The sequence below is a fragment of the Vulpes lagopus genome, chromosome 22, assembly GCF_018345385.1.
Source record: "Vulpes lagopus strain Blue_001 chromosome 22, ASM1834538v1, whole genome shotgun sequence".
Classification (NCBI taxonomy): Eukaryota; Metazoa; Chordata; class Mammalia; order Carnivora; family Canidae; genus Vulpes; species Vulpes lagopus.
The window spans coordinates 20162160-20190143 of NC_054845.1; the positions used below are offsets into that span (position 1 = coordinate 20162160).

Genomic DNA, 27984 nt, shown 5'->3' on the forward strand with positions numbered 1-27984 from the left:
ATTGTCTTCACTCATCGTCTCAAGATAGGTAACCAAAATCTAAGTCTTAAGTGTTCTCCATAATATTTAAGTGTATTATTTAGAACACCGCCTCTGCTGAGAAGTGGGTTTGTGATTTTGGCCAATTATGTAATGAATCTTAGTTTCCTCATCTACAAAATAGAGTGTATATCACCTACCATGCAAGTTTTGGAGAACACTGAAGATAATGCCTTAAGAGTACCAGCAGTCGGTGCTTGGTGCAGAGAAGGCGTTATAATTGATACAGACTGCCGGTAGTGAAGAGAGGTGGTAAATCAAAACAACATAAGGCAGAAGGTAGTATATGATAGTAGTACAGTTTTCCTACCAGGAAAGCTTAAAAGAATGTTAAAAGAATGGCACAAAAGAAAAAAATGAAAATTGTATTTAGCTTGTGTCTTACAGTATGGATCTAAAAGAGGTAGCAAAAGAGATTGAAATGTCAAAGGTCTTGAAGTAAAACATTTCCTAAGCTAATAAAGATCTACTTTATTTGTAACTAAGTGAGGCACGCACGTGAAACTTCATCTTTTTGCCACCTTTTGATTTTCAATCCCTTTAGGAAAGTGCTTATCTTTTGCTGCTATTTCTCAACACTACATCTTCCACTCACAACTGGAGGTACAGATTTCTCACTCCCTGCACTGCCTATGCCCCCACCCGCTTATTTCTCCCTCTGGTCTAGTTAGACACAGTCTTGTAAATACCTGCTGGCATAAAACCAGGAGTACAAGGAAATATATATAATTGTAAGTGTGTATACTTTTATTCTACATTGTGCAATTTTAAAATAGAGAATTATCTGTGATAGTACATTGGTTAGAAGTATGAGTGCCTAATACAGAGGCTGCTGAGAAAAAACAAAAGCAAAAAATCTTATATGTAAGAAAATCTATCTTTAAAAGATCCTTCACAAATCCACCCTTCTATGAATGGTAGGTAGGATGGTAAAAAAGCATTTCAGTGGGATTCCCGGCCACAGAAACATGGAATTTGGGTTTCATTGGTTCTATTTTTCAGAGACCCAGAAAGGATATCTGGGCATAGTGTACTTTCCTACCTTATAGGTGGAAAGGGCTCTCAGAAGTCACTGAACCGAAGCCTCACCCCCCAACATCACTGACCAGTTGTTCAGTGCCTCAGCTGCCTCGTTCATTCCTTATCATAGAAGGTTTAATCAGAGCTCACCACCCCTCACATGAAGGAACTCACTACCTCCCCAGGACAGACCATTCCAACACTGGGAAGCTCTAACTGTGAGAAACTCCTTGATGGTGTTCAATCGAAATCTGATGCCTTACAATTTCAAACAGCTGTTAATGTTTCTGTTCTCCAAGGCTACACAGAACAGTGCTAATCCCTGTACTATGTAACAGCCCTCTAACTTTTGAAGATAGTTATCATGCCCTCTTCCCAAGCCTCCTCTTTTCCATACTTGGCATCTCCTTCTTTCTTTAATCACTCTTCAAGGGGAATGGTACTCCACTATTCTGTTCTAATAGTTTTCTTTGCAAAAAATAAATAAATCACATGTCCAAATCTAAGTTACCAAGAGTATTGTAATTAAGTTGATATTCACAGTTTCTTTCATGATATTACATTTTAATTGTGTAAATATAAAATTTTAAATTGGGTGTTTTCTTCTCCTTATCCACCAGAAATGAAGAAAGTATGTTATGGTGCCACCAAGGGATAGTCCCATGTCTTAAGTGGGACAGATGACACCTTGCCAGATAACTATTCATTCTGATTAATAATATAAGCATGTAGTATGGATATTATCACATAAATTATGGCAATCACAACTTTGAATTGCTGTGATTCTTAAGCAGCCCAATTTATAGACACATATGACACAATCTCATCCACATCCATTCTCAGGAAAAAAAAAATCATAGTACCCACTTTATTTGAATCCTTTGGCCTTCCCTTGTAAGATTTTGTCCTAGGTGAATTCAATATTTGGACAAATGACATCTTGTCTATCATTTGTAAGCCTCTTCTTTTCAAACTTCGAGTCAAATAAGAAAAGTACCCATGCTATTATATACTTAACTTGGAAACATGCCTTCTTTCAACTGGCTAATACTTAATTCTGGGAAAGTTAGTATGATTCTATTCATATACCATTATTCTAAAAACTTATGGCAAAACTTTTGTAATGTGTAAGGGTAACATTTAAAGTATTTAGTGACTATAATGGCAAAAAGGAACATCAGAATAGATCATAGCATATGCCAGAAGAGAGATGTGCAGGCCCATTATTGTGCTACATATTTATTCTTTGGTTGATCTGGGAAGTCTAAGAAAGGGGTGCCAGAGGGGGTGGGGGTTGGACCTAGGAAAGCCAATCAAGTAAGAATGAATTTCAATATTTTAACAATCAGTAAAATTGTAAGGAATATAGCATTTGAATATTAGTTCTAGTAACGATAAATACTTTTCTGTTCATACTCTTAAAGGATACAAGGAGTTCTAGGATTTTTAAAATGCCGAACAAAAGCCTCCACATTCTAGGCTGAAATTAAGAATAAACTTTTAAAGTTATTTTTCATATATGTGAGTAGGAAGCACTGAAAATCATTTGATCTTGACTTGGTATGAAATCAAAGATGTCTTTAGTTTAAAACCTTCATGTGCTATATCAGCACATATACAATTACTACAGACTTTAATCAAGAGAGAAGCTGTCTGAAAAAAATTAACCTTGAAATAACCACTGGAAATATGATGAGATGAACAATTCATGAATATGACAATTATTCTCTATAGTGAGCTTGATTATGGAGAATGTAGTCTTGAACCATGACAAAGCTCTAGCAGATATATAAATAACATTATAACCTTCAGATATCTTATAATTCACTGTGCTACAAAAGACTTTCAGAAATGTTTGAGATAGCCCCAATTATGGATATCATTGTACAAACTCCTGGCTTTTCCCAGAATGTTTCCATCAAGTGTAACACATTTTGTGACATTTTTTCATACAAATTAGCCAATAAACTTCACTGAAATTTATTTTCTTCTGCATAATGGTACTTTTTTTTTTTTATAAAGAACAGGTTGGGTTTCTTGTTTTGTTTTATAACCACTTCCTGATAATTACAGTGGATCCTATCCTGTTGGCTTATATAGCAGATGAATGACTAGTTCCAGAATATGAGTCTCACCACATGCCAGATTCAAATCACAAAATTACCATAAAATAACGGGACTTCTTACTCACACGTAGTCAAAATCCTTGAATACCCAAAACTCTCTATATATGCCCTTGAAACAAAGATATTTTGGATGTCTTGACATATTTCATTCTTTGGAGACCTGGAACAATTGAAATGTTTTTGTTTTTCCGTTTTCTTTGTTTTGTTTTGTTTTCATTTATAAATCTACCTTCACAGTGCTCCTTCTGCCAGTGAGAAATATGGTACTTACAGAAATTTATTTTTATAGAGCCTATAAATATTGAGTGAAAGCTGTTAAAACTGTGGGAGACAAACTTCAACTGCACCTTTCAAAGAGTGACTGAATCAGTTTGTAGGAGTGAAATAGCATGTATCAGATCTAAATTTGCTAAACAAAATTAGCTGCATGCCATTGTTTGTCTTATCTCTTTTTCTGGCTCATGGTGTGCTAATTCTGGCCACAAGCTATATAGTAAGCACAGAAATAACGAATGCCCCTTTCACCAACAGTTGCATAAAATGTTTTGTCTAGTTCAATTTATCTTAGAGCTTTTTATACTTTCAAATTTCATCCTGTACTTAAAAAAAAAAAAGGCGGGGGGGGGGGTGAGTCCACTAAAGAATGATACGGGAACACCAATCACTTCAGTTTCCGTTAATTCTATGTACACTCTTAGAGGTTTTGATGTATCACCAGGGATAATGGGCTGCTAAATTTGAAGTTTAAGCAACTGGGAAATATTATTAACCGTTCAATTGATATTTTTACATAGTAAGAGTGTAACTTGAAACACAAATCCTGTTTTTGTTACTTAAGTGTGTTAATAGTCAAAATATTACCATATATACTGATTTTAAGTTAGATGCACTGTTTCATTCATAGTTAGTAATGATGGCTACTATAGTTAAAATGGCCACTTTTAACTTAGCCAGAGGGTAAAAGTCAAATAGAGATTGTTACCCATGCTAAATAACAAACAATAAAAAATTCAATGAGCTATAGATTTCAAGGGATAGGGCCTTAGTAATACAACTTTTACATAACTTCAAGATTCCTTTAGATCACACATTATAAGCTATATAACTGTCTAAGAGACAGCATTACATGACCCATATGATATCAAGAAAATATATCCCTGAATTTGGCATGGTCATATTTAGAGAAAAATATTCTAAAAATTGTCTTTATGTAGTACATATGTTCACCAAAAGATATACTGAAGTGCGTTAAAGTGTGAGCTTACTCCATAGTTTTTCTTTTCTTGAAGCAATGTGTTCTTCTACATGAATAGTGGACACCAATTACATGTAGTAGAAAAACATTGAAATTACACAATGACACTCAAAAGTTCTCCGTGAAAGAAGAATGATGTTATTTCTTAAAATAGGTAATTTTTAAACATAGGTGAGATTTACCTTAAAGTCCTTTTTTTTTTTTTTTTAAAGGCTTCAGCTTCAAAGCCTCTGTCTTACATTGATGCATTCCAAGGCTCCATTCTTAACTCATATTTCTATTTCTGAATTGTTTTTAAAGAAGTTCCCAAAATTGTGTAAGTGCAGGACCAAAATTTTGGATATACCTCTGCTTTAGACCTTTTTTTCAAGATGACAAAGTGTACATGATTGTTTTCTTTAATATACCAAATAAAAAGAACTATGATGAATACAATGGAGGAGGAAAAATATAATATAACCTAAAGGAAGACTCCTTATATGATAGATTTATTGGACAGGTTTCTTCACATGGCTACAGAGAAAGCAAAAAGAGCTGCTGACTGAAGACAGAAGGATCTGGTGTGCTAAGCATCCCTTTCTCACACAGTGGGGTAAGTACACTGGAAGAGTCATGCTTTTGAGAGGCAACCCTATCTTCTGTCACTTAAGCAGAAGAGCGAGCCAGCTGGTTATCAGGACAGGGCAGACAAGTAACTGTAAGGGGACTAAGGCACTAGTCAAGCTTTACCCTTACATACTACTTCTTTATGTCTCTACTTCCTCATCTACAAAGTAGGAAAAATAACCCCTGATTCAAACTCTCTTCTCATGAATTCTTAGAGGAAGAACAATCAAGAAAGTTGTAAAATAAGTCAGACACAAGTGCTAATGTCTTCATGTCCAATTCTCTCATTAATAGATTACTCTGAAGACTGTTAGATAATTTTAATAGTTATATTAACTCCTTCAAGCCATTATAAACTAAGGTACAATTAAGGCACTGCAGTGACCTAGAAAGGCTGACTTTCTTAGAACCTGGTAATTGAAGAAAAAATGTCTAGAAGAACATCTTTCATTCATAGAATCTGACTCTATAAATACTATCATTTCATCCATTTTCAGAACACAGAATGGATCATGTATCTAAAAGAGCAGCTAAGAGAATCCTAGTCACCTCTCAGTTTAGTTGTGCTGAAGTGCTTTCTTTCTAGGACACTTTTTAAATGGTAGGCATATATCTAGCCTAAGATACTAAGACGTCTCAGTTATAACAAAGTTGTATTATCACATATATCTAGGAGTAGAAAATATCACATCTGCTCTGGAACCCTTTTTTCATGAAATACTTATTAGCATCTCTCTGGAAGCAAACGCGTTGGTTTCATCTATCCCTCTTTAAAAGAACGGAGAAAAACATCACCTTGAACATCTTATAGGTCCTCCTGTTCCTAACATTATCCTGAAATACACTGATGAATCAGTACATGCTTATTGCTTAAAAACTTATTAAAATTTTAAATGGGAGATAAGAAATAGCAATGTAATGACACATAAAAAAAGAGTGGGCAACTAAAACAGTTACATTTAAGAATGGTATTCACATATATTTAACTCACCAAAAATAAAACCAACAGAAATACTTTGTACCATATTATGAACAGACTCTAGAAATGAGAATGGGGACAAATGATATATTCTTGGAAACAATCCATTGAAAGAAATATCCTAGGAAGCTCAAGAAAGCAACTAGAGAAATTCCCAGGGTAAACATGCCTAATATCTATTATTAAGAATTCTATAATTATGTTTTTAGAACAGCTTACTTTGTGCACTATATGGTTTAATTACAAATAACAGCCATCCATGAATGAGCTTAAAATTGTTTCAGCAAATATATGCTATTTTTTCCCTTAAAAATATTTTTAAAGAGCTTACTATATATGTGGCACTGCATTAGTCTCAGCAGGGGCTTAGAAACTCCTGCTCTTAAAATGTTAAAACTATTCTATGGATTAAGATTAAAGGCCAGATAAGAGGTATAGATAAAGATTATAGGCTAATCGGTGAAAAAAAAAAAAAGTAATGAAGAGGTATGAGTTAATGTAAAATTGAAAAGATTCCATGGTTTGAACAAGCAGAGGCACCAAGTGAGCCATGAATTCCAGGGAAGGGGGTAAGCAAATGCGGAGACAACAAGCAAGGCATAGTTATGAAATACTGACTAGGTTAGTGTGGTTCTTAGAGTACATCTTAAGAAAACTCTTAAGAATGGATTTTTTAAAATCTGAACTATTTTAGTAGGATTTGAACTTTATAATGGGAACCCATTGAAGGTTTCAAAATGGAAAGTAAGAATAATAAAAGTATTATATTAGAATGAGCATCTGGCAATAAGAAGGAAGTCTTGGAGGCAGAGGGCATCTACAAGGGGACCAGTACAGTGGATCTTGCAATAGCCCTGCTCTGAGGTTTTTAAACACTAGATGAAGTTAATAAAAATCTTAGGGAGTAAACTTTGATAAGCTACGTAGTTGAATTCCCTTTTAAAAACACAAAAGCATGTTTAACTGCTTTAGCTCTAGACAAAATGAGAGGACGAAAGGAACTCCTGAAAATGAAGTGTGTGACTAAAAGAAATACTGTTCTGTTTTATTTTTATTTGGTTTTCATAGGTCCCTATAGAAAGAAACTCATAGTCTCATATTCTCTAAGCCTATAGGGAAGAATAGAAAATAATGACAAAGACAGATTTTAGTAAAAGGAGAGCTCACCCAAAGCAAAATAGTCACTACCATCCATGACCTGTTTCAGGCATTCCCCTGCTAGTGATGGCAATCCATTCTGAAATAGAGAATTGTATTTATTACTCAAGCTATAACCACACTAGATTTAGTCACAGAACCTGGACAGTGGGAAAAAAAATTTTTTTTGGCAGTCCTAACCAGCCTAGCCATGAGATATCCTTAGTAGACCATAGATGACCAGCAGATGCATCTATTTAAAGCAGGTTTACAATTCCCACTTGTATCCTTAAGGTTTAAAATCTGAATGTCCACCTATACCAGATGTATATGGGATAAGTCATCAGTAAAGGACAAAAGAGTAGTAAAAGTTTAGGTGAAACTGATTATTTGCAAGTCTGATCATTCTGGGAAACAAGCATAATGCTTATTGCACCATTCATTGTCTTTTCTTTAAACAACCTTAGACTATGTCTCAAATGAAATACGTATAAACATTCCTACAGCCTTGATACCTATTCCTTTAACTTCCTAGATTCAGAAACTAAGTCTTGCATATTCTTACTGGTGTTTAGTATGCTTCACTAACCCCTACAATATTGGAAATAACGTGATTAGCAGTAATGACCCCAAGCTATTTCTCATGGGAGAAGTTTAATGATGTTGCACAGGAAGTTTCATGGTGTGTCTATGTTAATGTTTTACAGGGGAGAAAGGGGGGGTCCATTTTCATCTCAAATTCCTAACAGGAAGTGACTCTTCCTGCCAAGACAAGTTTCTAACCTCCCTTCTGTCACTATGGCCCATAAGAATGCTGATCAAAAAAATAAAAAAAAAATAAAAAAAAAAAAAAAGAATGCTGATCAAATCCCAGAAAGCTCTGTTGCTGAACACAAGACGATGAGAAAGAGTTAAGGGTAAATCAACAACACTGTGAAGTAACAAGGCACACAGGCAGCATCTTACAGAAGGCAACTAGAGGGAGGCAAATGTGCCACAGAAACACATTTATAAAGTCTTAGTGCTTAAAGCTTAGCTTATGGACTTCAAAGACTGTAACTGTGATCTTAGTAGAGATGTGAAGAAAGGTGGCCCAGCATAGGCAGTGGAAAAGATAAAGAACCTTGGGTCAAGGATGGGGCTGGGAGAATCTGAAGTATTCCCATGGATTTGCTGGCTAAGGGTCCCCACCAACTAACTGGTAATGAATAACTCATTGTTTATTCCTGGTAAGCCATTTTTATTTAAGCTTGTATATTACTTACAACAGAATAAAGATATAACCATTCCCTACTTATTGGTCATCTTCATAAAGTCCCAGGTAAAAGAAAATCTTGAAGGTGCTTATTGTACACAGATAGTAATATGGACTGCTCTTATCTGACGTTCAGGGTCAATATCATTCATATATATATATATATATATATATATATATATATATACACATATATATAGCAAGCTATAAACGCAATCAATGATTACTTCTGGAATATAAATTAAGCATGATGATGATGATCCCACGGTCTTCCCCTTGAATAGTACTTCACAGTATGATAGGCCTATCGTTCCAATCCATTTGTTCTCTTTCCAACTTTGCAATTCACTTTTAAAGCAATACAGCCCTGTACTTGTTTCTTTTCTTTTTTTTAAGTGTCTGCAACTTTTTAAGTACTTCTGTGTGCATTAAGGAAAATGATATTGGTGTCACAAGCTGCCAACTAATTTATATCATCTCACTTCTCCGTGCTTCCAGTTTCCTCACTTAAGAAATGATAGGATTGCACTAGATCAGTAGCTTCTAACTAGTGCTAGATTTCTGTGAAGGAAGCACAGGAGAGTGGAGGCAAGAGTGAAAGGAAAGTGGGGGAGCACAAAGCTGGCATCTAGCTGCAGCTTTAACAGAAGCAGCTCTCCTCTCGCCTTTTGAGATGCCAGGGTTACACACATGACTTCATTTGAGAAGAGATTCACAAACAAAATCAATTAAAAACCAAAGGATTCCTCTAAAAGATCTAAACATTGTTTTCCTGTTTAACTGAATCATTTTTAAAATTCAAGATGTTAGTCATTTAGAGATACAGAAAATTGAGACACAGAGCAGGAAGTCTAACTCGAGATCACATAGAAAATGACTGTATGCCCAGAATCCAATTCTTCTAACTTTTATTCTGGTGCTTGATTCTGTAGCATCACACAACAGCAGGGCTGCTGCACTGCTACCCACAGCTCAGGTGTGCACCATTCCCATTAAATTCTATGTGGCTGCTGCCCCCTGGATTTGTGCAAAGCAACGGGCCTGCAGAGCAATCACTTAAAATGAAAACTACTGTAAAACAATTACTATATGTTCAAAAAACACTTTATAATTAGGCCTCATATATTTCACCTGTGTCATAAAAGTGCAACCGTTCCCTTCCCCCTTGAAAAATTAATACAAATAGGAACCACTAAGTTTAAGTGTCAAATACGAAAACAAGAGATTGGCTTTAAAGCTTTGATTAAGGATTTGGAGAATAAATCAATTTATGTAATAAATATGTCAGAATTATCAACAATTCAGAAAGAGAGAAAAAGCCACACACAAATGAAATCTAAAAAGTCCACAGGGCAATTGAGAAAAGTAGTATTTTGGGAAAATGGCCTTCAAGTACAAACACTTTGGTTTAATAACCAAAAGGTGTTCTTCCATAGAGACAGTCTGCTGAAAGTTTAACATTATGGTTACTTATGAACATATGTGTACACTTTTAAATTTATCAATTAACTTGTTACTGGAATGTATCTCGCTCAATATTACAGAAGACTTTAAAGCCATTTTTCAGAAAAATGCTAGACAGTGGAGAAATAGAGTATATTACATGCATTTTCCCCTCAGGCACAGAAGCCAAGTCACAAAGACATGGAGTAAGTTGCTCAAGGTATTAACAGGAGACTAGAGGAATTTGTCCCCACAATGTAGAAATCCTGATTTAAAACACTTAGCTGTGTCCTATGTCACACTTAACCACAAAATAGGCAGTTGTGTCTCCTTCAAATTAGGTAGCACAGCTCCAGGTCCAAGAAATATTGATTTAGGACCTTTTAATTAAAAAATAATAATAAAGAAAATTAAGGAATTGTCAGTATAAACTGTAAACTTCAGTCAACAACTGTGTCAGAAAGCATGAAAAGTAAGGCTTTACTCTAACTGCCCAATATTTAAAATAATTCAGAAAATGAGTTTTAGATATAAGATGCAATTTTGTTCCATATGGTCAAATGTAACATAGAACATTCCTAAAATGATATAACCTGAAGAAAAGTTTATAATATAATTAGATTCTGCCCTGAAAACACACTCAGATCATTGTAAAAGATAACAGTGGAATATGCTTGACAATTTCTGTAGAACAGCTGTAGGCTTGAACATGTATAAGCTAATTTTAATGTAAACATTAACATCTTTATAAAGCAGTATCTCTCAAAAGGGTGAAATCAAACAGTGCCAACATGGTTGCAGGTAACAACATCTTTTTTGATCATTTGCTTCATTTATGTTTTGAGCACTTGCAAATTACAAAAAGATATCCAACAGCAGCAGAACGCTGTAAAATAAAGCAAAAACTTGTTGCTATTTTTAATATGTTAAATTTTCTTAATAACTGGCCTGAAATAATCTAAACATAGCACCACTCTAAAGCACTGTAATGTTGAAGGCACTCTAATTCAATTTATTGTCTAAAATGTGCACCTTGCATAGTCATTAATCTAAGGTAGCTCTAATCACAAGGCTTCAGAGAATGTTTAGAGCATAATTCCTTGCATCCCTGGTAATTTTTTAAATGGGAGTAGTCTACCTCCCAGCCTTGGTCAAGAGGGGAACGAGGGAAAGAGATAGGGAAAAAGGGACTTCTCTGTGGAAAGATCTGGCCTTGGAGTCAGGGTTTCTGAGATGTGCTAGTGATCTTGGATCGATGCCTTTTTATTTTCTTTCAGGAATAAATCTGCGCAATGGAATGGCTTGCAATTGTCCGGCCAACCAGCCATATCAGATTTATCAGAAAGAAAGAATGAAAACTGGCTCAGAGGACTCCTGCAGTGGCTGAGTGGCAGATTGCTGGGAAAGGCACACACCAAAAAGAATACACTTAGTAGTGGGGGGGGGGGGAAAAAATATATATATATATATATATTCACATGTGTAAATTCAAATAATAAAATGTAAAGGAATAATCTATAGTAATGGAAAGGGTGAATGCCTAAGACAGATGATAAATAGTACTTCTATTTAAGAACTAAAAGCATGAAAGCTCATGAATGCTAAATATTTGAATCTACTTTAAGAAGGAAATATGATTTTTCCCTCAAGTGAATGCAAACTCTAAAAATCAGCCAATGCAAACTTACTGTGTTCAGGTTAGTGTAAAAAAAATACATAAATCTTCCATGAAGCGCATGCCCTGGTAAATATTCTAATGTAATTTCTTAATTAAGACACATTTCCAGTGACTAAATGAAAAAATATATAAAGGATTAAGTATTGATTTTCAAAAAACTTTGACTTTATATGCATGAATGATTAAAATAAAAGCAGTTTAGTTTAAGAGGGAAAAATCAGAAGATGAGGAATTTTGACACAACCAACCATTCAATTTTATCGTAACAGTCCATACTATAGTATTTAAGTTATTTACAGTTATAATGAGTATAAACTTGTTTAGAAGCATTCTGAAGAAAAAAATGCCTTCCCCTAAAAAGATCCTTTTGACATATATAAGAATTTCAAAAAAAAAAAAAAAAAAAAAAGGTGTATCCTGTGGGTGTGCTTACAGTAAACACATGTAGGAAAGATTTTTTTTAATGTATTGAACATCTTTTTATCGTCTACCTAAGTTTTATTAACTTTTTCCTTCTCAGATGTACAAAACAAAAGCCCAACCCTAAGTCTGAAGATACATCTTAATATGTAGGAAAAAACGTATGTTATTCTATAGCATGAAAAGCAGAATTAAGTTACTTGCAAATAAGAAATGGAACCTGAACTTATTCATCCCATATCTATTGAGGTATGTAAGAGCATCACTTCAATATTATATATTGTAATTAAATACAAAGGTGATACTATTTTTAAATCATGCCAGGAAAACAGAAATTTTGAAATTATCCCTTTTGGTAGAAAAGGCTTTATAACAGCCATATAAAGGGCCTTTGGCTATATACTATATATATAGTATTTCTGGATAAAATGAATTACTGGAAATGAGACAAAGTCCTGAAGACGTATTTAAAAATTGTTTTCTCTAAAGCTGATTTTTTTCCCAAGCAAGGGGAAAAAAAAAAAAAACAACAGGTCCTTTCCCATTATAATCATTTTAATAAATATCTTAGATCTATACAACAGAATCCTCCCTCCACCCATATCTTTATTCTGTTCACATAGAGCAGTAAATAAGGTGCATTCCTTCTGCTTCTTAAGAAATTAGCATTTCAAAAATATGCCACTTTCCCCTGAACTCCAAGCGTGTCTAATAATGCGAGAAGCAGATTGTCTTCCCTCGTTTCCTTAATTTGTTTCATCTAAAAGCAATTCACTCAACATCTTGTCGCCCTCTGGCAGCTTAGTTTACTTATCCGCACTTAATTTCTCATTTGGACCAAAACAAACTCCTCCAAACTGCTACTGACTGCTAACCGCGAGAGGGGAGACACGCAGTACGTATTTACTTGGGAACATACAGCCCCACAGACACAGACGCACACAGCCTCACTCACACTCCACACAGTCCCTGGGTTTGGTAAAAGCTCTCTATTAAAACCAGCTGAACTTTCCCTGCCAGGTGCGGCAGGGGTGGGGTGGGGGGGGGGGGGGGTGAGGATGCAGAATAGGGTGAAAAAAGAAGTCCCCGGGGGCATTTACAGTTCCCAGTGCATCACCTTAGCATGCGTGTTGCAATTGTACCAGGGATGCACCGAGAGCTTCTTTGTGCGGCCCTTTCATCTAGATCACTCCGTGTTTTGAGCAAGTGAGGCTCGCCTTTGTGCCCCTAGAATTTCAAGTGCAGAGTCACACACACACACACACACAATGGCTCGCTAATCCTCGCGCTCTATATGGGCTCGCTTGTGGGTCTGACAATTCGCGGGGGGGAGCGAGAAGGGACCAGCGAGGGCGCGAGGCGGCGTCGCCTGAGACGAGGAAGGGGACAGCTGCAGAACTAATTTGGATCACATTCTTTGCAGAAATTCTGAAAAGGGCTTTTGGGCATAGCTCACCCCTGAGCCACACAGTTAATACCGAGTTGCTGCGGACTCGGAGCCGGGTCCCCCGGCGGCTGGGGCTGCACCAGCCGAGAAATTCCTCTCGCCTAAGTCTGCATGTCGGTCGCACACGCTTTTGCATGGGTCAATGTGCATAATCAACGCATTGAGGGGAAAATATGAAGGGGCTCGGCGTGCGGAGGGAGGAGATAAAAGGGACGTCTCCAGGAGGCCGCCTGGAATCTGCGGTCGGGGCTGGCGCGGTGCCGGAGGCGGCTGGAGCGCGCGACCTGGGCTGCGTGAACAAGCCCGAGTACCGGGCGGCGCACTCGGCGGGCACCTACGGCGCACACTGGTGCCACTCGAAGGTCACTCTGGAAGGCTCGGGCCTGCGACTCGCTATTTACCAGGCTCGGAGGGGGCGGGGCGGGGAAGGCAGCGCGCGGCTCCGGGTGAGGTCAGCGGGACGCCCCCGGGGGCCCCACGCGGCCCGAGCACCGCTCCCGGGCGCCCCGGGGGGCTCCATCCTCCCCGGCTGCCTCCCGCGCTCCCGCCTCCAGCCCGGGGCGGCTCCGGGAATCTCCCCCCCTGCAAAAGGCCCCCTCGGGCGGCATCAGACCCGCGGCCCTCCGTCCCTGCCCGTCCCGCTCTCCTCCCCAGGAAACTCAAGTGTCAGAAACTTTGAGCAGCCTCGCCCCGCAGGTGCCGTCCTCGGCCCCGCCCGCGCCCCGGGGTCGGTCGGCCTGGGCCGGTCCAGGTGCCCGGGCTCGCGCTTTCTCGCAGGCGGCGGCGGCGCCGTGGCTCCCGCCTCGGGGCGGACCGGTTCGCGCCCCGGGTCGGCTCGGCCGCCGCGCCGGGCAGTCAACGCAGAAGTTGGCGGGACTCGGGCCAGTAGCAAGTGGAACTACAGGGACAAGCCTCCCCGGAGCCACGCCGGCAACCGACGGCAGGGCCCGGCTCCCGCTCCGGGCGTCGAACCTTCCCTGCCCCCCGTGTCCTCCAAGGAGAGCCCGCGGGCCAGCGAGCTCCGACAAGTCAGCGGGCGCGGCTGGGGGCGCACAGGTGCACCCCGGCGGCTCGGGGAGGCCGCGCTCACGCCCCCCGCCAAGCCCCCCGAAGCCCCCGCGAAGCCCCGCGCCCCTGCCCGGCGCTCGCTCCCGGGGCGCCCGGACGGCGGGAGGACGGACCGTCCGACACCCGCACGGCAGGCAGGATCCGCAGAGAGAGATCCCGCTTTAGGCTCCCCGAAAACGCGGGAGAAAGAAAAGAAAGAAATAAGGGGGTCGGGGAGAAAGGAAGGGGGGAAAGGGAGGGGGACAGGGTCGCAGAGTGACATTTCACGGCAAACAAAACGCAGGTTCACAAGAAAGGCTGAGTCTGGGGACGCCAGACGGAGGGAGCACGGGGAGCCCGAGGGAGGGCCGGGGGCCCGGGGGCGCCGCCAGCGGCAGCGGCCGGACACCCACCTGGCTGGGAGGCGCTGGGCTGCGCGGTCCCCGCCGCCAGCAGAAGGCTCACCCAGACCCACGGTCCTGCCGCCGGCTTCATTTTCTGGAAGTCTCAGGTCCCGAGCTGACAATCACATGTCCAAATGGCATCTCCCCTGTCGGGCACGCGGAGGAGGGCCCCGAGTCCGGCGCGCCCGGGGCGCGGTGCAGCGGCTCCCAGCTGAGCCGCCGAGTGCGAGCGCGAGTGCGAGTCCGCGGGGCCGGGGTCCGGGGATGCCGGGGTCCGGGTCCGGGTCCGGGGTCCGGGGGGCCGGGGCCGGGGAGGGGCGTGCGCGCCGGGGCGCGGGGGCTAGTGCGCCCGAGGGTGCGCGCGTGGCGCTCGGGGCCGGACCGGGCAGCGAGTCCCCGTGCGAGCCTGCGCTTCCTCGCGGCTCCTCACTTTCCCTCACTGGTTGGTCAACAATAAAAAGGAAGGGGGGGGGGGGAGGCTTTCCAAAAAAAGTTGATTGCAAAGAGGCGGGAGGTTTCCGGCCTCCCCCGCGGCGCGCTCGGCTGGGCTCCCTTCCCCTGCCAGTTCCCTCGCGCCCCCAGTCCAGCCCGGGAGGGGATGGAGGACGGGGGGGGGGCGCCTCGCTTCTCCCCCGAGCCCGTCCTTCCTCCCGTCAGCTTTCCTCACACTTGTCCGGCGGCTGCGGTAATTAAAGCTCCGAGCGTCATTTCCAACGCTCCGCGGTCTCCAGCTGCAGCCCCACAGAGAAATTAATAAGACTCCGGGAGGGGGAAAAAAAAAGAAAAAAAAAAGAAAAGGTGGGGGGGGCGCATAAAACAACCCTCCACGCAACCGGGCTGGCTCCGCTCAGCCGCGAGCCCCGCCCCCGCTCTGACCCGGCCGGCCCCGCCCTCTTCCCCGCCCCCCACCCCCCAGACGGGATCTTATTGGCTCGGACTCTCCCCAAAATCCTCAGTCTCAGGAGTTGGGAAAACACCTGTCTGGGAGCGGGCGCGTGCTGCGGGGGGCGGGGCAGCTGGACTTAAAGGGCTCGCCCGACCCAGCCGACCCACGCCGAGGCCCCGGGCGCGGAGACCACCGCAGGGTTGCTTACGGGTTTTTTTTTTTTTTTTTTCCTTAAACCTGAAAGTCACCATTTTCTCTACTGCCCCACACACAGTGCTCATCCACAGACTGGAGCTGCAAATAGAAGAAAAGAAAACGTTGCTTCGGGCACAAAGCCTTCACCCTTCTCTAACCTCTAATGCTGCACACTCAGAAAGTAGTGTCAGAAGGTGGTTCGGGCGGGACCAGGGAGGCTCTGCCGGTCAGGTGGTCCTGGGAACACAATCACCCGCTTTTCCAACTATGCCATCCCTCCAAAATCCCCACCCTCCCAAACTGACGGCATTTATATAGCTGTAGCCTTTGCTTTTCAGACCTGATAGGTCTTTTTTCACCTTTTCCTTGGACTCGGGACAACTTGGTATGGGGTTCATTCTCATTAAACAGATTCTCGTCCAAAGGTATAAATGTGGTTCTAAAGGGCTAGAAACTCTCTCACTCCGCAGCTGTTACTGTGAAAGAACTTAAGGCCACACCAGGACAGAGCCAACACAAATGATTGTTAGGCTTATGCTACAGTAGACCCAACTTTAGGTACCTTCTGCAAGTGCACACTCCCCAGTCCCCATATCGCTAACTATAGGAGTTTCTGTGCCTTTCTTGATTAAAAATATCCTGGATTTGGGTCATATCAGTGTACATATCCCTTGCCTTTTACAGCTCTGAAACTGTACCCTGGGCAGAGGCCAGAACCTCCTGGGGGTAGTAGGTTATTGGTTTGCTATTTGCACAGGCATTCTATGTATGGATTACTTTACTTTTTATATTTCTCCAGAAACAGAAAGTATCAAGGGAGCTTAAAAATCAAGCCACCTCACTCATCATTTGAGACCTTCCCATTCCTCCCCCACATCTTTTATCTATAGCCTTGTCCCTAAAGAATTTTCATGGAGCTGAGAACAGAGAGAAACAGCAGCCTCATCCCAGAAACCTGAAGCCTTCCCTTTCTTAGGCCCACAGCAAGGAACAGGCAAAGAGAGGAGTCCAAACAAGCTGAGTATGTTGTTTTACCCAGAAGGAGCCCAGTGCCTGGAGAAATTAAGCCCAGAACAGATGATGGTGACTTGACCAGAGTGGTACTGATTGCTTCAGAACTGTGCAGGCTGCTCTTTGGGATTATCTTTGCTTTCTATTTTTATCACCCTCCCTCCCTTCTATTTTCTTTCCTTTCATTCATTCTCTTCTCAGTCTCCTTTATTTAAATATCCTTCTGCTCCTTATGATGATGCTCGGGACACCTCTCTTCCATGAAAACTACTTCTTAAAAATTTCCTTCAATCCCCAGAGTAACAATTTAAATGATAAAAAAAAAAAACACCTTCCTGCTTTTAGAAAAGTTTAAGTTTCTATATTTTAAAAAAGGTTCTGGGGATCCCTGGGTGGCTCAGCGGTTTAGCGCCTGCCTTTGGTCCAGGGTGCAATCCTGGATTCCCAGGATTGAGTCCCACATTGGGCTCCCATCATGGAGCCTACTTCTCCCTCCTCCTGTGTCTCTCCCCCGCCCCCCAATGTCTATCATAAATAAATAAATAAATAAATAAATAAATAAATAAATCTTTAAAAAAATAAGAAAAAGTTTGTTTCTGATAACAGTTTTAAGAAGTTGAAGAAATTGATTGTGTATTTTAATTTAAATTGAGGAAAAAAATAAAGACCCTGAATAATTTGGGTTGTATTTGTTTTTCAAATTGTGATAGTTTTTTTACTTTTTTATCAATTTTATAGCTCTTCTATAAGGAACTCTCCTATATACCTTTGTCTCACCTGTGCATTTAAAATAACTCTTGGCCAAAGAGGGATTTCAATTAATATTCATTGGTTAAAAAACAATAGTCTAAATTTTGGGGGGGTGCTTGGCAGTCTGTACAGGACATCTACCAATTAAATTACCTTGCATACCCATGATTTGCCTCTAATTTTCAATTTACTCTGTTTGGCCCCATTTTTTTTTTCTTGGTTCTGATTGAAACAATGATTGCTACCCAACCAAAACTGGTTATCGGACCAGCAGCCTATAAAATGAATTGGCATAAAAGTTCTACCCAACAAAAGCATCTCATAATGTTTTCAATGGTGACTGGTCTAGTCAGTCATAATCTAGTTTTTATAACTTGATTAGGAGACCCTAGAGACTTGGACAGGAAGGTAGTACCTGTGTGGAACAACTGGAAAAGTGAGAATGTAAAAGCCATGAGCCAAAGTCAACAGTTAATTTTTTCTGTGTCTGGTCTCATTTGTTTCTGATCTCAACTAAGTCATCATAAGAAAGGAACACCAGAGTAGGGCACATTTGCTACATGAGGTGGAAAGGACACACTGAATCCTCTGTGTTTGCTAGAGGATTTCTGCAATGGATCTGTAGATTCACTTTTCCATGTATCTTTAGAATAACTCCTTATCAGATTAACAAAAATATTTTGCTATTATTTCAACCTGGAAAAAAACAAATCTAAGTAACCCAGTACTTAGAAAAGCAGATTTGCATCTGGATTTATCTGCTCAGTATTCTTTCTAGGAACTCTCCCTCCCTCAGTTCTACATTTTTAACTTGGATCTAGCTCCATGGTACAACACCCCCAACTCCTTTGTTTCAAGTTGGACCACTGATAGTACTAAGCTAGACCAATCATAATGCCCTAGTCATTGTTAACTGGTTGACAGATGATCACTCTCACCAAGTCTATTCCCTGGGATTTTTGCGCATATGAAAGAAAGAGTTCATATTAGTCATTCACTGATAGCTTTGGAGATTAAAAACAAAAAAAGTCCAGAACTGACCTATGTCTCCTTCTATGGAGGGATGACCAGGCTCCAAGTAAGAAAGAATGAAGCTGCCATTTGAAAGGAGCACAAGCTCTTTCTGAAGGTCTGAAGAATATTCCAGCTTTTCCTATGGCTTTGTTATTTGAATCCTCCTTTTTCTTAAGTTAGTTCAATTTCATATGTGTTACCTGAAACCAGAACACAATAAAAAAGTAAAAGGAATCCAACTTCAGTGAGATCATATAGGCCATCATGTCTCTTGAGGAAGACATCTTGCCATGGCCTAAATTCTTTAATTTCTCATGATTTCTCACAGTTTCTCATGATTTCCCTTGACTGAAGCCATAACCCCCAAATAGAGATTTCTTTGGGGTTTTTTTCTACTTCCTCCTATCACATTTCCTAGTTCATGTTTTCCATTAATAATAGAATTCAAGGAGAGGGGATCCCTGGGTGGCTCAGCGGTTTGGCGCCTGCCTTTGGCCCAGGGCGTGATCCTGGAGTCCCGGGATCAAGTCCCACGTCGGGCTCCCAGCATGGAGTCCTGCTTCTCCATGTCTCCTCCTCCTGTGTCTCTGCCTCTCTCTCTATCATAAAATAAATAAATATATCTTTAAAAAAAAAAAAGAATTCAAGGAGAGTATTGATGTTATGAACGACAGATTGCTACTGGTGGAATATTGCTTTGGGGGCGGGGGGGAAACACATTGATCTCAGAGTTCAATGTTGAATTAGATATATTACTTTGTCCCAGAATCTTATAAATCACTCTTCATCTTGTTTATAAGACTTCTCTAAAAGTATGATTAGGGCTTGCTGCTTTAGACATTTTGCTATTGGCCATAAAAAAAAATTTGGGACAAATATCAACCAAGAAAAGAAACAAGACCTGGCTGTAAATCAATTTTCTTCTCTTGATCCTTCAAAAATATTATAGGATTCTACTTCTCCACCCCCCTGCCCACCATCATCTTCCTCATCATCTTTTAAGTTATCTTGTGGTCATAAGCAAGTTATTTCATATACCTGAGCCCTCTGCTTCATCTTTAAAGGACGGGATTGTTGTGTCCCAAATCTAAGACTTCAGGAATCTGTGATGTACTGATCACCTACTAAGTACAAGTCATAATTTTCACAGACTTCAATTGTTTCTCATATTCCTTCCTACTCTTCCCCACTCACCCATACACACCTCTTCATCTGGAACACCAACACAGCCACACAGCAGCAAAATGCCTTAGGAAAATATTCAAATAAGCTCACCACTATGTTACTATATAGTGCTCTAGTCTTTAAATCTTTCTATTCCATCAGCCAACAAGAAATTTTGGTAAATGTCCATCAAATCCAGTATTATGATGATGAAGTGGAGATTGGTAGTTTTTGGTTGACAGATGCAGTGTTGGTAGTTTTTGGTTGGTTTTTGTTTATTAACTAGTACTTAACATCTTTTGTTCTTAACTCTCAGAGTTCTGAAATTCTCTGATATTTTTGGTGATATTCATGTGTCAAGGTTAAAAAAAGATATTTAAAAGTCCAAACATATTTTAAATGCATGACTATACATTAACAAAAGAAATGTTTTTGTGACCTTGGTTATTGAATATCCAAAGAGGACCTCCCCAAGAATATTTTCATTTTGGTTAGGAAGTGTTATTTTCTATGTGTGTGATTAAGCCTTAATTTTTTAAGTGCTAAGGGGGAGGAACTGAACATAAATAAATTAAATCTGTGTTGCTTTTATGTTCATTCATCAGTGTCTGTCCAAGTTCTTACGGACATTTTTTGGTTTGTGGTTGAAACTGCAAAACAATTTCAGCCCTGTGGACAGAGTAGTCTTTTCCAACAAAGTTATGCAAAAATGATTTTCTTAGTGAAACCTTTTCCTGTTGTGTATCTGCTTTATATATTTTCTTAAACTAAGTTCTCCCATCCCAGATAGCTTTTTCTACTGCTTTGTAAGCTTATAGATAAAAGTAAACCTGACAGTGGCAGTTGTCTATTGAAAACTAAGAAGAAAAGGGACGTTTCTATGTTTGCATATTTGTATATTTATAAATAAGTTAACTAGTGAAGTTACTTATTGAGGCTATGATTGTACCTGGCCTAAAGTCTGAACCAAGATAAAATTTGTTAGTTTCTTTTTCAGGTAGCTTCTTAAGTTGCACTTCCCTTTTCCATACACCTAACTTGGCAAAAAAAAAAAGCTTGATCATATTATGGTTAATACATAGATTTCTCCAGAGAATCTGAAGTTACATTTGCCATGCACACAAAAATGGCTGTTATTCTGACTAAGGTCACAAAGAGTTCTTAGAATTTTTCTTGAATTCCTGCCAAATAGTCAACTAACGTAATCTGTTAGAAACCACATATTTTTTTTTCCCTCAGATTTGTATAGGGATGGATGAATCTTCAAAACTTCAGCAAAAAGAATCTAATAAATAGTTCAGAAATGGCCCTAAACTTGTTGAGTCTTCTTTCAACACTTTAATAGCCTGGTGCCTCCTCTCCTGATCAATCACCTCTCAAAATAGCTCCATTCCCCCTTTTTTTAGAATAGTTCCCCAACTCTCTTGGTGCCTACCTTACCAAACCTCTCCTCATCCCTGAAAAAATCTGTCATGAAGCCCAAGACATCTACTGATTCTCTTCTTGGTCTTAGCCCCTAATGAGTCACAATTTTCTAATTTCCTAGGTTTTGGATCTGAGAGAATATCCCATGTTCCAAAACATTTAATAACTACAATCACTGTAGGAAAGGCCCAGCAGTGAAGCTGTGCGAATTATTAAGTCACACAAAGTAGTAGCAAAAAAATATAATAAAGAAATGGCAAGGACGCCTGGGTGGCTCAGCGGTTGAGCACCTGCCTTCAGCTCAGGGTATGATCCCAGGTCTGGGATCAAGTCCCCGCATCGGGCTCCCTGTGGGGAGCCTGCTTCCCCCACCCCATGTTATGAATCTGCCTCTGTGTGTGCATGTCTCTCATGAATAAATACAATCTTAAAAAAAAAAGAAATGGTAGAAGTTAAACTTTTTATCATGTTTGACGACAAGGAAAAAAGCACTAATAAAAGGATATATGGTGGTTCTTATATATTTCCTACAGAAGGATGGTTATTAACTTACAATGATTGATCTATGAATGTCTTTCCTTTTTACTGGCTGTAAAGATCTATAAACACTATAGAAAAACAAATACTGGTTGGTATAACTTTGTTTACGGGATCTCAAACTATCACTTAAGAAATCCAACCGTGAAATAGTTTGATTCACATCCTTTGAATATTTAAACTGCTGATACAAAAAACATATTAGTAACATGCTAGTATATCAAAGCAATATGGCTTAAGAAAGATCCTAATAGCCCAACAGCTGATAATATTAAACTTGGTACCAAAAAATAGCATCCAATTTAATCTTATTAAGATAGGGGAAGAGGTAAGGCTGAACAATATTTTGAATCTGAGGTAAGAACATCTACCTTTACAAAAATAATTTTAATAAGGAAAAAATCTAAACCTATATAAAGTTAGGGAAATACTTTCTGCTCAGTGAAACGTTTACCCAAGTATAATTGGAAACATTTACTTAAACAATTTTTAAACAACACAAACTTTCCCAAATATACAGTCAATTTAAAATCATTATATGAATAGTATATGATGCCATATTACATACTGTCCTGGTTTTCCACTATGACACTAACTTTTAAAATAAAACTAATTTAGAAGCAATTGGTATTATTCAGTATAAATTGTTGAATGAGGAAACATCCCACTAGATACTATTTTGTAATAATTGTTTACACTGCATAATGTATTGTTCTGGACAACTTGTGTATTTTATGTATATTTTTAAGGACATGATATTAACAGGTATTAGTATGTAAGGTATTAACATTTATCTTAGCTAATACATGCATACTGACTCCACATTCTTTCTGTGTAGTCATTTCAGGTTAACACTGATAGCAAAAGAAAAATGTTCTTTGTCTAATCAAATACTGGAAGAAAATAAAACAATTGTGATAATTTATTGTTGTCTATTAGATAGAGTGAGAGGGTAAGAGAGGTCTGCTTCATACAGCTTAATGTGACTTTGTTAAATGAACACTTTTAGACAAATGGAATCACTACTTGTCTTACTGCATCTACTTATCACTCCATTCAGGAACTCCTCAACACACTGAAGAAGAGGTTATGCATTACACTGAAAAATAATGGTCACTGTAGATGTTTTCCATCTCCAGTATTTTTTTTGAGTGGTATTCCAAATGCTGTCATTGAGTTCTCTGAATCATAACTCTAACAGAATATTGCTTAAAGAACATAAATCAGTGATGGTATTTACCACTAAATCCAAAAGCAATTATCATTTTGTCTTTATGCGATTACATTTAAGCAAAACCTTACCTTCTACTATTTGCTATAAAATGGATATATGTTAGCCACTAACATATGCATTTATATATGTATATGAATAAATCCATAGTTCCACCCCAATTTTTGTTATAATATGAAAAACATTATTTTCCACTTTCTTCTATCTGAAATAACTAGTAGTCTATTGCCTTTTTCCAGTTTAGTATGAACTTGACACTTAAAAATTCTAATATTTTAAGATATATAACCTCCTCCCTTTACCCTTTCTCAAATTTTCTCCCTTAAGAGATTGTTCTTGAAAGAAAATAATTATACTTTTATCTTTAAATGAGGAAGGAAGGAAGAAAATGAAAATGATACTTAGAGTACTGAGTTTCACTATCCTAAATGAGGCCAGTAAATATCAATGAGAGGAGAATGTTAACTACAAAAGCAATCAAGAGACAGATCATAAAAACATTTTATTTTAAAATAAAAATTAAAATTACGTATTTTAGAGATGTGAAATATTTTATGCACATATGCACTTGTATTTATATTCAAAATTGTGACTTGAGAAAGGTCATTCTGATGAAACTCCCTGCCTGTTTTCTAAATTCATTTGAAGTGAATGGAAACCTACCAGTAATATAAAATTGGCACTTTTATTTTTTTAACCACACAAATAAAATCAACATAGCTGGCAAGATAAATATAATTATTCCAAATATTTAAATAGGAACTGTGGCTCTATCTGCCTTTCAGTAAACAATGACTAATTGTGCTGGCTAAAACTACACCTTCAAGATTGGAAGGCACAGATCCTGGAAAGATACTCAAGTTGATTCCCACTCCCATGGCCTTCACTGTACATTAATCAGAAGTGTTTGCTATGCAAATCTTGTCATAGGAAGCAATTATAGTTGTTCCTAAACTGACCTCATGTTTATTTATTACTTCAGCTTTTTACTCGCAAACCTTGTCTGATCTTTTCAAACACACACAATTTTTATGTTGCTTTTTAAAAGTACACAATACAGTTATTTTTAATTATTTGCACCCAGTAAAAATGGAGAAGCTATGTAACTCTTTCAATATGCAATGCAGTACTTAGTGAGTCTGAATAATATTCCAGTGACTGTTCATGCAAACTATTTTCACCCCAGGGTCTCGGTTAGGATGAAGAGGCCCCTCTAATCGCTTAAGGCCATGACACCTTGTTTGGTCTTACTCTGCAACATTAGCTGATAACTAATGGAGACTGTCAGCTACAGTACACTAAGCAGAAAAAAAAGTATTTTTATAGCAGAGTAGTTGAAAGTAAAAGATAACAAAAAATTCATTGTTAACCATTTATTTACATTTTTTTTTCAACTTTACCTGGCCTCAGCAAGTGCAACTCCTGTCGAGGGATTGTATTCAGCAAGAAAAATAGTCTGAAGGCATAAATCCACAGTCAATAAGAGCAATAATGCTCTTTAACTGGCTAATATTCCATTGGCATAGGAAGTCCCATTCTGTGACTTCTGGTTGAGCAACAGTGGCATCCAGTGGCCAGATAATTATTTCCATGATTAAAGTGTTATGGGCAGTTCAGGCAGACAGAGCTGAATGCTTCAGACACATTTAGCCTAAACAAAGGAATTTACTAGGAAAAGCAAATCAAATGCCTCTGTTTCCAGAGCAACCCTAAATCAAGTCTAGGTCATAAGATTTGGCTCTAATGACTACTGAATATTGGCAATCTCTCCAACACCCCCGAATAACGTCAATTTAGGATTCCTATTAACTGTCTACTGTGTACCCTCATATTGAATCCATTAACAATAACCTTGATATACTAGAAAGTTTCCCCACAATGAACAAGACACCAATTCTATGAAAAATAGTTCACAAAATCGAAAGCTGTAAAACACAGATGATAACATATTCAATGCTCATTTTGAACAAAAGCGTTCTAACTAACCCACGAGCTAAATATGACCTTGTTGCACGTTACTGGCATTTGGGATCAAGGTGGTATTGTGGTAGCATGACTGTATGCTGGATTTTTGCCCCAGAACCTCCACTTACTGGCAAACCCAAAGAACCCTCGGAAGCCAATGATACATACTTCCAGTGGTTTGTGGGGCTTAAATGAGATCGATGAAAAGCTTCCAACCCAATCTTTGCCCAGAGTAAGTATTAATAATGAAGTGGCAAGGAAAACGTCTGTACCCAGCTTCCTGCATTCAAATCCTGCCCCTGGCACTTACAAGCTGCGTGACTGAGGGTGAGTTGCTTCAGTTTCCTTGTTTATAAATAGGAGATAATAATAGTGCCTGCCTCCTAGGATCACAATGACTTCTAAATGAAATAGCACATTCACATGTTGAGGATAGTGCCTGGCATACAGAAAATGCTCATACGAATTACCCTCTCTATTCAAAGTCACAGTCTTCACATTCAAAAGAAAGTCTACTATCGCTAACAGTAAGAAATGCTCTGTACTTACCCCCTGAGTCTGATTATACTTAGTCCTGAATGATGCCCTGTGATACCTGTATGATTCATGACATGTTTTTTTAAGTGGACAAACCATGAGGAGAAGTACAGTGTGTGGAGATGTAACCTGATCAAAGCAAATCAGTAGCATCTAAGCAGAACCTTACGAAGCAGGAGGCCTCTGTCTGATTCAGGAAAGAGTAGGTGAGGTGTAAGAAACAGCAACATCTTGGGAGGAGAGGTGGACGCCTACGAAATATATTTCGGTGAGAGAGGGAGAGTCATAAATTTAAGAGGTAATTGTACCAATCCTTATTTTATCACAATACTTTTCATACGCAGCCTTGTATGACACACCTGAGTATCACTTTCATTTTCCACTTCTGTTTTACCTTATTTGATATTAATAGGATCACACCTACTTAGAATTGATAGGAACTTATAATAGCATTGACACCACTCCTGTTCCTTTACTGCTACCTGCTGACGTTTTTTTTCTGGAGGAGGGGTGTGGAGGAGAATGATAAAATGCCTTATGTCAAAGATTTTCACATGTAGATACAATGGGGAAGTTTCTTTGGAGTTTCAGCTGCTTACTTCCACCTGGATGAGGCTTTAGGTGGTCTCAACTATTCTTCCTTCTCACCCTCCTTCTTCCTCCTTTTCCAGCCTTAGGACAGATTAATTCTCACTTCTCTCCATGATATTTCAATGAAACAAACATTAGAAAAAAACCAGCTTCTAGAATAATTATTTAAAAACGTTCCCAAGGCATGCCAGGTTGTCATACAGTCAAGGTTATTATTTGATTCTAATCTACATAATTATTTTTCAATAAAAATAATTGATTTTTTGAAAGACCAAAGTATACCATCACAATCCAAACAAGGCTGAGCAAGAGACATGTTTGGCTATTATGCAAAATGCTAACTGAGGAGATCAGTGGAGCTGGAAAAACATTCATTCCTAGAATGAAGTGTAAGATCTACCAAGTAAAGAACGGTCCAAGAGCAGCTGGAAATGCACCAGTGGACCAAGGCACAAAGGTCAAAAATGCTGAGCCAATTCCAAGAAGAATCATTGGCACCATGTGATTCAGTCCAGAAAGCAGAAAGCAGCAATTAATTGTCTAATCTATTCCATTCTGAGATCAAACAAGGAGACAATCTTAATTATGTCCAGAAGAAATGGACAGTAAGGTTTGGTAGAACCTAAATCAAGGAAGAAGGGCTTCACAGCAGGACCAAGAAGCCCTTTTATTCCCACAAGATATACCACTCTGGAATGGTCCACCACTGGAAATGCCATTAGTACTAAGACATTTTTTATGTTATTCATTTCTATATTTCTTATCTATTAAATGTGAATAGCCCATAGAAATGGATACATTAAATCAATAATTCCTTAGTATGAACTTATTTCATCATATTTTTCAATGTATTAATAAAGAGGAAGGACCAGGGACATATAAAAGCAGGTGAGAGTTGATAAAAACAGAAGAAAAGGGAATTAGAGAGCACTTCAGGCAAACACAATTTTCTTATTCAAAATTAGTCTTCAAAGCTATCAAACTAACCACATAATCAAGCAATTGCGTGAGAACGTGGCACTCCATTGGCCAGCATTTTTTCCCCCTAAAGACTAGACTCCATTTTTCTTACAGAAGTTCTCTTACAAGTACAGAAATATGCAAACCTTTACTCAGTGCTGACTATACATTGCTAATGTCATCACTATAGCGCAGAATAAGAAAGGTCAATGATCAAATGGTCCCTGGTATCATAGAGTTTACAACTGAAGAATTCTATTTATTTTGTCCATGTCACCTGTGGAGCAAACAGCCACCAATAGAGTGGCTTTTTACCTAAAACAGAATAGCATTATAGAAATCTGAAATTTATGCTATCTTCTTAAAATGTCTTGCTACTTTACTTCAGGAAGTAATATAAGCTTAAAGCATATTCTAACAGGCTAAAAGCAAGAAACTCAAAGTAGGAATTTACTCTTTGGCTACTAGGTTTTCAAAAACACTGCACAAATCATTCAGGATGAGGGTACTGCTTCTCTGCCTTTCATGTACAATGGAACCCTATGTCAGACAACAAAGAAGTAAGTGATCCGCTAAATAAACAGGCACTTCCCTTGTAGTCTCTCTTGAAGGGAAAGTGGTTGTTATTAAGTATGGACTATATTGAATAGGGCAATTCAATTGGAGAGAGCTTTATGGTAAAGAAATTTTTTTAAAAAAGAAGTTTCTTGCCTATTTAGAAATAGAACATATTTTTCAAGAGTGTCTTGAAAACAGGTTGTGTGGGAGCTGTCAGCTTGCTTTGGTCTATTAAAGTAACTGTGATTCAGCATTCTTGGAAGAAAAACTGGAATGTAAAATTCCTCAATAAATATTTTCAAAA

General features: G+C 39.2%; 1 protein-coding gene across 5 annotated transcripts in view; it reads right to left on the reverse strand.

Annotated features, from left to right (window-relative positions):
* The window catches only part of ERBB4 (erb-b2 receptor tyrosine kinase 4), a 1096742-nt gene extending 1081762 nt beyond the window's left edge, over positions 1–14980 (reverse strand). For all 5 annotated transcript variants that reach the window (XM_041737269.1, XM_041737271.1, XM_041737268.1 and 2 more), the window contains exon 1: positions 14866–14980. In XM_041737269.1, the coding sequence (XP_041593203.1) occupies positions 14866–14947 (82 nt within the window). In that variant the 5' untranslated portion in view covers positions 14948–14980. The remainder of the gene's footprint in view (positions 1–14865) is intronic.
* Between the last annotated feature and the right edge of the window lie 13004 nt (positions 14981–27984).